The 11308-nt window shown below is 42.7% G+C and overlaps 1 protein-coding gene across 1 annotated transcript; it reads right to left on the reverse strand.

Annotated features, from left to right (window-relative positions):
• Window positions 1–7301: 7301 nt before the first annotated feature.
• LOC120439276 (ribonuclease inhibitor-like) lies at window positions 7302–10795 on the reverse strand. The gene is made up of 4 exons (XM_039610088.1): window positions 10762–10795; window positions 8223–8399; window positions 7818–7991; window positions 7302–7442 (listed from the first exon to the last, which is right to left on the reverse strand). Exons 2-4 carry the CDS (start codon window positions 8393–8395, stop codon window positions 7433–7435), a joined length of 357 nt encoding a protein of 118 aa, XP_039466022.1. The 5' UTR covers window positions 8396–8399; window positions 10762–10795; the 3' UTR covers window positions 7302–7432.
• Window positions 10796–11308: the final 513 nt, after the last annotated feature.

Below are 11308 nucleotides of genomic sequence, written 5' to 3' on the forward strand. Positions count from 1 at the left end.
GGATGGTTTGGAATTAATCTAGCTGATGATTTTTCTTTTATTACTAAGTTGAGCCTACCAATTAGGTTTGGTATGATTTACCCTCCTGAGATGAGAAGCATGTGTCATGACTTAACAAGGCCTTATTTTGATACTTTCACAGTGCACTGAAAGTTTTGTTTGATAATCTCTGTCGGTTGAGCAGATCTGCACGATTAGAACAGAAGCGCTATACGACACGTCGTCGAGAAAATTGTTGCAAGTGAGTTTCTCCAAAATTACAATGGGCTCTGGAGAAAGCCACTTATTTGGGACAATTAGAAAATGAGTCCCTGCCCAAAAAGGATTCAGCGAGGTAATCCGATCTAAAAGTTCTTCTTTTTGAAATGATGTAATTTTGCTGAGGGTGGAAACGAAATGGGACGATAGGTTCCACTATCAGCAAAGAAAGAATGAATGAATGGATGAATGAATGAAAAATGAATGAAAATAAAAACGGGGAACTGACAGGACTGGTGAAAGCTGACAAGACTTGACTGACTTGACCACTACTCAAGGTTAACCTCCACCTAGAAATGACAAAAGGGTGGATGAATGTATGTGGGTTTCTTTTTACAGGAGCAGAAAGATGACAGCAACATCCTAGGTTGCGTGAGCTTTGGGCCGTAATGATTTAACCTTTTAAATGGCACTTTCTGAGTCTGTGAATCTACCAGGGGTGTGTTATTCACTACCTTGTGTTGCTCACGGAGATCACTGTGAGAAAGTGTGTATACACCTGCGCAGTGCTAACATTTACATTCTTTTCTACAGCATTACAGTTCTTCATGTGATTTGATCATGTGATTTATAACAGGACATAACTGGTTAATGTTTTTCTACTACAGGACTGATTATGCTATTACACTGTGTTCTTGGGAAAATGTTGAATATTACAGGGGAGAAGTGAATATAGTGTGAGACATTTCCGTGTTGGAACCAGTGTTACTCCTTTTCACAGTTGCGGATGGCTAACATTATGGTCTTTTTATAGCACCTCTGGAACCTGTCGACCTGTGCCTGACCACCAGGATTGTCCATGTGTGTTGCTAATGTTTGTTTTTTCTAAGAGTGCATGTAGAGGATTCAGCAGAGGCAGACAAGTGACATGAGAAAACAAATAAGAGATGCAGTGTTTATGGAATAGTTTAATATGGGGCTCATTTAGCTGGCCACTATTGAGATCATAGTGATAAATGACTGGAGTGACTTTGCTTAAGGGAAGTCATCGCTTACAGTAATGTTGACTAAATACATGTGATGATCCATGTCTGGGGGGAATTATGGCAATAATTGTAGTTTACTGATTTGAGAAAACCTGCACATGATATTTGGCCTGCTGATGCTGAATGCTTTATCACTCTTATGGTACAATTGTTTACAAGTGTGAAGTGTGATTTCATTTCCAGATCTTGTTTTCCAGGAGCATGATGGTGTGTATTTAGGCTCCTGGCAGAGACAGATTTTAAGCAAACTTAATATGCAAAACACACTAACATCTTTTATTGCAGGGTTATAGGTCCGGGGTGGTGCTGCTCCAGAGGAGGTGACGTCCTGAGGTTGCCTGGGACGTGATCTAGCTAACCTTTTTCTTTACGACAGGAATCTAGTTTTGATGAGTTGACTCATTGGACTGTCCATGCGTCAAGAGGAGGGGTCCAGGATGAACATGAAATAATGTTTTCTATGGTTTCTATCATGGTTTCTATCGTTTTACAGTGATTTGTGGGATTAACAATTCATTTACGGGCATTAAACCTATGCAAGTGGTGTATCCAGGTTCAGATGAGGCTTTGATGGCCAATAAGTGAAGTTTACTGAACTAAAGAGAAATGTGGTTTGATGATTGTTGACATGCTTTCCAAATAGAAGTTTTTCCTCCTAGCAAGGAAATACAGGTGCAGCAGTCAGAGTATTGCTGAAAGGAATCTCCTGAGAAATCTTCAGAGGCCCAGTGAGAAACAAGAACCATTCCAGGCATAGCTGACAGCCCAGGCACTGGTTGAGGTCAAAGGTCGAGCTGTTTTTGGCCCATCATGAGATCAGATTCCGGAGCCACAGCAAGGACCATGAAGCTGCGTTGGAATGAGAGCTGTGCCAAGGGGGCTTGCCAAAGGCCAACAGAGGAGATTGTGGACGACAGAAGGGCACCTGAAGGATGAGGGGAGCATGCCACGCTCCATCTACAGCACAGAGGGAGTCCAAGGATGGCATCAGGATTCTGTGAAAAGCACAGGAACCAGAAGCTATGGTAGTGATGGCAGCAATTTCCTATGAACATCACCTAATGCTGTGTCACTGTACTATGCATACGATGACACTCTGAAGACTGCTGGGATCATAACAGCAGTAAGATAACTGGATCCAACACCCTTTCCACGGAGGGTTTTGCTTGGTGCTCAATGCTTTTTGCTGTGTAGTTGAATTGTCTTGAACGTTCCAGCGAATAGGTATGAATATGCTATCAACCTATCAGCAACCAGAAGGGTCCATCCAACCACGGAGCCGCCCAGCCTTCCGCAGACAGGGGGGCTGGCAGTCTAGCCCACTGAAGGCCAAGTGGGGATTTAACCTGAAGGTCTGCCCCAGGGCTAAGCGGTCGCCAGCACTGTCCGCAGACAGGGGAGCAGCAAGAGTGAACTTTGAGAATGAGACACTCGTGCACAGCGCTGCAGGCTGGAGAACACTCACTCGCCGGCTGAAGAATCAGAAACAGCGGGGCCTGGCTGGCGTGTAAACCGGCGAAGTGCAGGCAATAGCCAGCTGCTGCAGCCAGGAGCTGCAGGAGGGGGTTAGTGAGTCCTGAGTGATTTGTTTGTGCTATGATTCAGCACAGGAGGGAGGGGGTGAGTGAGTCCTGAGTGATTCGCTTACGCTACGATTCAGCACAGGAGGGAGGGGGTGAGCGAGTCCTGAGTGATTCGCTTACCCTGCGATTCAGCCAGTGTTGCCAACTTAGCGACTTTGTCAAGTTCATATTCAAGTTCAAGTTCAAATTGTGTTCGCCACATGCAGTGGCAGGTTGCCCTGCAGTGGAATGAACCCGGCCCCCGACCTTACACACACAACATAGACATCACATGGGGAGTTTTCAGACCCCCTTAGCGACTTTTTTTCTAAAAAGCGACTAGCGACAAATCTGGCGACTTTTTCTTGTGTTATTGGAGACTTAATTATGACGACTTTTTGACGTGAAACCGTGTATCGTTCCTACTCTCAACAAGCAGCGGTTGCTGCCATGGGCACCTCGCCCGTGCCAAAGCGCTCACAGGTGCTTTGGCACGGGCGAAATAAATTCTAAATGCATTTAGGGTATTTTTTACTCACTTTATGTCTGTTGCACGATGTTATTTCTCTCTCCAACAACGTAGGTTACAATAACATTAGCATGACCAATTATTCAAATTAGGTGATGACGTCATTTGGCGACTTCTAGCGACTTTTAGTACAGCCAATAGCGATTTTCCTTACTGAGGAGTTTACAACACTGGATTCATCACAGGAACGGAGGGGGTGAGTAGCTAAAATGTGCTGTTAGCATGTTAGCAGAGCGATGCTACTGTGAACCGAGGAGCTATTGTCTTAATGTGAGCTTCTACTCAGGGTTTTTTCTTCCTGTTCAGAGCAGTTTTTGTTAAGAAACTGGCTGTTGTTTTTTTCCACACAATTTTAATTATCAGCTAGATATATTTCTACTATTGAAATTAGTTTGCTAAGAGCAACAGGGATGAGTCAGTGAGTCAGTTGGGCTTGTGAATCATGATTCACGAGTCAGTAAAGTGATTCTCGAGTATTGAATGATTCATTCATGATTCGCCCATCACCAGTCTCGATATGCTAGAGAACTACTGTGTGTGTAAATGGCAACTCAGTCCTCTCAGACTCTTTACTAGTGATGGCCTGCTTGAAGCTGACGCCCTGCTGGCAACTGAAGGAACAACAACAACAAATGTGAGTTGTGGTAGAAGCTTCTTGTTAACCGGAAGAAAACCTGTTTTATCCTGACCTTATTGGAACCTTTCAAACATTTTTCTTCTTAACCTTTATACAGTTTTTTCTGAATGCTTAAACCCTAACTGTGATTCTTATAGCACAATTTCTAAAACTATTAATACTTATAGCAAAACCACTCACTGAGTTTGCAAAACTAAAAGCACAAACACTGCTTTGCACTCAGTTTGCCATTTTGTAACACACACTTTGCAAACCTGTAGCTACAATCCACTGCACAGCACTCTTTTTGCAGAACTGTAAACACAACTCACTGCTTTACACTCAATTTCCAAATGATCAACGCACTCCTAGCAAAACTATACACATTTATGGCTATTATTTACACTATTTTGCCAACTGTCTGGCACACTGTCACATGTGAAAACTTTTTTAGATAATTAGTTCACTTTGCAATCAGCCTAAGCACTATAATACAGGTAAGCTCTGTGTGTGGAGTACAATGGAGGGAGCAGGAAGAGTGAGAAGTAGAGGAGGCCGAGGAAGAGGACGTGGAGGTGAAGAAGTAGGACGAAGAGGACGACAAGGACAAGGAGGAGCAAGAGGAGGACGAGGAAGGGGGAGAGGAAGGGTAAGAAGAGTAAGAAATAGAATTGCTGATGACATCAGAGCTACAATAGTGGACCATGTAATCAACCATGGAATCACCCTGAGGGAAGCTGGCCAACGGGTTCAACCCAACTCAAGCCGCTACACTGTAGCAAGCATCATAAGGACATTTTGAAATGAGAACCGGTTAATACAGTCACTTTGCACTAAGATCTGTAGCACTGCCATATACTAATGAGAAACACAACAATACCATAGATGTAAAATTCCAGAAGATATTTTCCCCAGTGCCTTCGACTGGAGGACATTGCATGTGATGTAGACAAAATTTTGTGGCCAGATCCAGAGAGACGACATGATGTAGACTGATTTCTTTTTTTTCCTCAGTGAAATTACTATTTCGTTTTGACTTGGAAATAAACACTTGTGTTTGTTTTGATGTGTGTGAATAAACACCAGTACTTGAAGTTTGGATCCGTCTATGTTTATGGACCTATGACAAAAGTATGACCTCAATCTGACATAGCCTACCTTGTGCACAGAAAAAGCAAAAGCCAGATGTGTTTTTCATTCATACCATCAGTGTGTAGTTGGTGCATTGTGTGCTTATTAATGTGATGGCTTGTGTTAACTGTTGGATACCAAAATACCATTTTTACAAAGGTGTGGAGAGTTAAGCAAGGGTTATTCGCTTTTACAAGAAAACTACAATGTTTTGCTGATTGGGTGAAGAGTTTTTTTATTTGTGTGTAGAGTTTTGCAAAAATAGCCAATAGTTACAAAAAATGTGCTTAAGCCATCAGAAAAAACTGTAAACCCAATCTTCCTTCATCAAACCTTGACATTTCTTTGACCTTTAAACTTCAGACTTCAATGAAACCTCAGTGTCATAAAAAGCTGTTTTTGTCACGGTCCTGGGCCTGTGGCCCAGTGTTTTGATTTTATATTATTTTTTTAGTGGTCTGTTTTCCTTTTGGTCCTTGGCTTATGACTGCTAGTGTTTTGTGTTCCGTTCTGTATTTCTTAGCTTGTGTATTCCTTTGCCCCTGATGTCACTCTGGCCCCTGTACTGTGTTCCTTCTGTTCCCTGTCAGAGTTATGTGTTCAGTCTGTGGATTTCCTGTTTTATTTTGAAGGTTCATATCTTATGTGTTTCAAGTTTCGCTTCCTCTGTCTCGTTAAGTCTTTTTTTTTCTCGTTAAGTCTAATTTCTCCCGGCTGTGTTCCCACCTGTTCCTCGTTCCCTCATGTTCCTGCCTGTGTATTTATTGTGTGTGTCCAGTTTGTGTTTTCCCTGGTTTGGTTTCTGCTTTGTTTTCTGCCAGCAATAACGCTGTGGTTTTTGAGTTGCATTCAGTCTCCCTGCATTTAGATCCTCATCTCCGCCTGCCTGCACACAGAGCCCTGACAGTTTTACAGAGAAATGATTCCCCTGAAGACAAAATAGGAACAACATCCTACATAAACTTAGTAAAGTTTCATTAACAGACAGAACAATGTGTTTCAAACTTCCCACCCAAAACAACATCCACCCCACCTAGGGTGTAGGCTCCACACTTTGGGAACCTCTGCTCTAAACAATGCCTTAGACTCCAATTTAACATGAAACATGTTTATAAATGGCTGAAACCAAAAATTTCATCAATCCCTGATTTAGAGACAACAGAACATTTGGTTTGATTTCACAAGATAAGAATGACGACTGAGTTGGAAGATTGTTTTATGTTTAGTCAAATCTTTCATACATAAAGTCGGATTACAAAATCATCCCTTAAGTTTGTTGTTTTATTCGAGGAATTGAAATAATAGAAAAAATGACTTCAAGAAAACAAACCAGAAAAACTCTCTGATACTTGAAATCATCTGATTTGGATTTCTGAGATCAAATTATCTCCCCTTGTTTTTTTTGTTTGTTTTTTTTTGTTTTTTTTGTGGCTTTAATTTATTGTTACATCCTGTTTGTTTGCTTCCATCTGTATACACGTCCATATTCATGATTATGTTTCTATTCTTACATTGCTGTGTAATCACTGTTCCCTCTGCTAATTGATTTGACCTTTTGTATCTTACAGTGATGTTTGTCATATTTGTATCTGCGCCTAAAAGATAAGAGTAAAAAAGTTTTCCATGCTAAAACACAGATCCAGCTCCTGCAGTTCTCCCTCTGAACCACTAGATGTCTCTGTTATGTAAATGAAGACGTGCAGCACAGCAACCACAACAGCGCTCAGATCACACGTGTCCTGTTACTATGTATAAAAGCATGAAACAGGTGAGACAGGTGGGATCAATATTAATGTTGTGGAAATATATGAAAAAGCAACAGAAGAGTGAAAACATTTTGTGTTTCTAGAAAGATCTTTCAGCTCATAGCTGCTCACAGACTATATTTACAAGTGACAAACTGCAGTATCTCACTCTACAGTACATCTACAGTATATATCAAATATATTCAGCCATGTTTGAAACCCTTTCCAGGTGAGTTTGATCCAGGAGGGTCTGAAGCCAGAGTGAGACAGAGACTGTAGAAGGACAGAGCAGAAGCAGAGCAGTCCAGATACACTGATGATCCTCTGTCAGATCCAGAGGGACACACAGGGATGATGCTGGACTCTACATTGTGTCTGACAGTGGAGCTGTTCTCAGAGCAGTTCACTCTGCAGCACTGACAGTCATCTGCACTTCATTCCACTGTCAGTCACTGCTGGATGAAGCTCTGCTCTCCACTCCACCTCCCAGTAACATGGCCCAGTCAGAGCATCTCTACACACAAGCTGCTGCTGCTTCAACCTCTCTGGATCATCAGGACACAGCTCCTCCTCTCTCAGCACACACACCGTCCTGTTTAACATCATCAGCTCCACCTGCAGAGAGAAGAAGGAAGAGCAGAGGAGATAAATGAGTGTTTCCAGAGACTCTTCATCAGCTGTCAGTCAGTGATGCGGCACATCCAGTATAAAGAGCAGCAGGGACTTCAGTGCTGGGACTGTACTGGGACTCATTGTTGCTTCACTTTTTCTAATCTTTGGATTTTTATTGAAGTTGATGAAAATGTTTTTCCCTCCTAGTTTGAGTTTGGACTTTCATTCATTAGAAGAACCTTGGTGTGTCCACTGTGAGCTCTGTAGGAACCCCAACAACAAGCCCAACAATCCAGATGGACGGTTCCAGCTGTTAACTGGAGGAATTCCATCCAAACATCTGACAGCACCACCCACTCACTCCATCACTCTACTTACGCCAGCAACTCCAGTCTGTAGTCTGGACTCTGCTGAAGATCAGACAGCTGCTTCACGTTTGGATCCTTCAGCTTGTTTGATTGCAGGTCCAGCGCTCTCAGATGGGAGGGGTTGGACTTCAGCGCTGCTGCCAGATAATCACAGCTGACCTTTGACAAACCACAGCCGTCCAAACTGTATAAAGAATGAAAGATGTAAGTTTATTAGACTAAGTGTGAGCTTGAAATCATTCAGTGTTTCATCATGTAAAATAAAATAAAAATGAACCAGAGAAGAAGAAAACAGACTTTACCATGAAGATCCTCAGTGTGGATCAGTATAATATCAGCCTGATGTCTGCAGTTTAGTGTCAGCACAACTTTCACATCATATTCATCTCAGCACAACTAAAACATGCTGACTTACCCCAGAGTTTCAAGTCCACATCCTGGACTCTCCAGAAAACCACACAGACGCTTCACTCCTGAATCCTGCAGCTTCTCGTTGAAGGTCAGCCCCAGCTCTCTCAGGTGGGAGGGGTTGGACTTCAGTGCTGCTGCCAGATAATCACAGCTGATCTTTGACAAACCACAGCGCATCAATCTGTATGAAGAATGAAAGATGTAAGTTTATTAGACAAAGTGTGAGCTTGAAATCATTCAGTGTTTCATCATCTGTTCAGAGCTGAAGAAGGTTCAGAATGTAGAAGTTTAGAAAATGGGAACTCCAAACAGCTGAAGCCAACAGGAAGCAGCTTCAAACAGGAAACTGTGCAGAGTTTCAGACTATATGCCCCAATGCAGCCAGTTGGATTTTGGAGATTTTAATCTCTGTTCTGTGACTAAGTCCTTGAATCATTTCTTCCAGTTGGTCCAACAAGACAGGCTAAGTATTGGACATGTGTTGTGGCTCCATTAGGGGAGCTTCTAAATGTGATGTGATGGCCCCTCTGGGTCTGTCAGATCACAGGACTGAAGAGAGCTCAAACTGGGCACACAGTTGTTCCAGTCTGGACCAAAGACTCTATACTGGAACTGAGGGACTGCTTTGACTGCACCCACTGGGACTTTTTAAAGGCTCATGTTCTCACTTAGATCATCGATTTCTACTTACATTTCTTTCGGGGGAAAATGGGGATTACTTTGAAAACAAGAAGTATTTTCTCCAATAAGCAGCCCTGGATTAGTAAATCACTCAAACGTGTTCCCAGGCAGAAGAAGCTGTCTTGTTATGAGGGAGAGAAGAAAAAGATTGAGGCACAGAAACTTGTTGAAAGAGAGATAAAGCAGCTAAAATCAGGTGTAAAAGTAAAGCAGAGGATGAGCTGAATAAAGGACACTCAAGGCTGGCTTGGAAAGGAATGAAGTCCATGGTTGGGATGCAGAACAAGGAGCAAAGATGAATGCGATGCTGAATCAGCAGAAGACTTGGACTCATTTGATTCCAGCTTTGATATCATTGATTTCAATGAAGAGCTTTGTGATTGTAGCAAAGGGCTGGTAGCTCTGAGAGTCCCACTGATGAGGTGTTTGTGTGGAAATCTCTTAGTGGGACCAAAGAGAGAAAAGCCCTGGTCCTGATGCTGTGGGAGGAAAAGATTGAAGTGTGCTGTGAGGAACTGACTGGGAGATTTTCACACATTTCCAGTCCTCCTTGGAACAACAGGAAGTTCCCAGCATATGGAAACAAAGGTTAAGTGTCCTATGGCACTCAGTGATGATGGTGCTGTGGCCCCACCACCTCCACCTCTTTGTAAAGGAACTAACTGTAATCTGAAGCTTCAAATGGAACTAAGACTTCCTCCACTAGGTGGCAGTGTCTGATGAGAAAGTGTTAGTGGAGCTGGCCTGGAGTCAGAAACAGGAAGATGCAGGATTTGGGCTAAAATGGGGAAAAGTGGTTAGCACTAGTGCCTTAAAGCAAGAAGGTTGTAGGTTGAAGCTTGTTGGTCAGCTGGGCCTTTCTTTGGAGGTTGGATGTTCTCCCACAGTCCAATGAAATGCTGCTTAGGTTCATTGGTGCTTCTAAATTGGCTGTAGGTGTGGATGTGAGAGAGTGCTTCTCTGTCTCTCTCTGTTGGCCCTGTGATGGACTGCTCACCTGTGCAGGTGGACCACGCCTCTTGCCCTATGACAGCTAGGGCACAGGCTGCAGCCCTGTGAGCCTAAGCTGAATAAACAGTTAGCAAAAATGATCCATAGATGGCCTGAAATTCCCCAGTTAGCAGTTTGGTAGATAGCTATGACATGCTAATCCCATCCAGCAGCTGTATTCTACCTGTAAGCTGATCCCTGCTGAGCCAAAGCACTTTTCATATACAAATTACAACCTTTAATAGAAACCTATTGGTCAGCATCTTATTAGCCTGCTGTTAGCTTCATTCCACAGAAAACTGAGAGAAATTAACAGAGTTGATAAAGAATAAAGAGAAATGTGCTGATTTAAAGCCTTTGAAGTGCTTCAGATGATCTCTGTCCACTTCTGTCCACTCATTCATTCATGTAAGCTTCTAATGCAGCTTTGATCTTCACAGTCTGCTTTATGAAACTCATTCTAACCCTGAATGTCAGAGTGTTCCTCCTTCATGCTGGCAGTGGAGGAGATTTGGATGTTGGACTGTGTTTTGGATGATGTGTGTATGTTTGTGTTGGACTGCTATCTGTAAAGCAAACGGACATTTTGCTTTGGATTTCAGTGTCACACAGACTTTAAGGTGGAATGAAGAGTTGGAGACTTTCACAGTGAACTATCCAGTGGAGGACTTTTCTTCTTCCTTCAAGGTTTGAAATGTGAACATTGTTCTGCTACAGTCAATGGACTAAACCAGAGAAGAAGAAAACAGACTTTACCATGAAGATCCTCAGTGTGGATCAGTCTGATCCATATCAGCCTGATGTTGCAGTTTAGTGTCAGCACAACTTTCACATAATATTCATCTCAGCACAACTAAAACATGCTGACTGACCTCAGAGTTTCAAGTTTACATCCTGGATTCTCGAGAAAACCACACAGATGCTTCACTCCTGAATCCTGCAACTTGTTGTAGCTCAGCTCCAGCTCTCTCAGATGGGAGGGGTTGGACTTCAGTGCTGCTGCCAGATAATCACAGCTGATCTCTGACAAACCACAGTCACTCAATCTGTATAAAGAATGAAAGATGTAAGTTTATTAGACAAAGTGTGAGCTTGAAATCATTCAGTGTTTCATCATCTGTTCAGAGCTGAAGAAGGTTCAGAATGTAGAAGTTTAGAAAATGGAAACTCCAAACAGCTGAAGCCAACAGGAAGCAGCTTCAAACAGGAAACTGTGCAGAGTTTCAGACTATATGCCCGATGCAGCCAGTTGGATTTTGGAGATTTGAATCTCTGTTCTGTGACTAAGTCCTTGAATCATTTCTTCCAGTTGGTCCAACAAGTAGTGGTGCAACGGATCACGGTTGATCCGAAATCTGAACCGATTCCACTCCACGGTTTGGTACGCACGTGATCCGAAGATTCGAAAAAGAAAAAAAC

The sequence above is a fragment of the Oreochromis aureus genome, linkage group 3 (genome assembly GCF_013358895.1).
Source record: "Oreochromis aureus strain Israel breed Guangdong linkage group 3, ZZ_aureus, whole genome shotgun sequence".
NCBI lineage: Eukaryota > Metazoa > Chordata > Actinopteri > Cichliformes > Cichlidae > Oreochromis > Oreochromis aureus.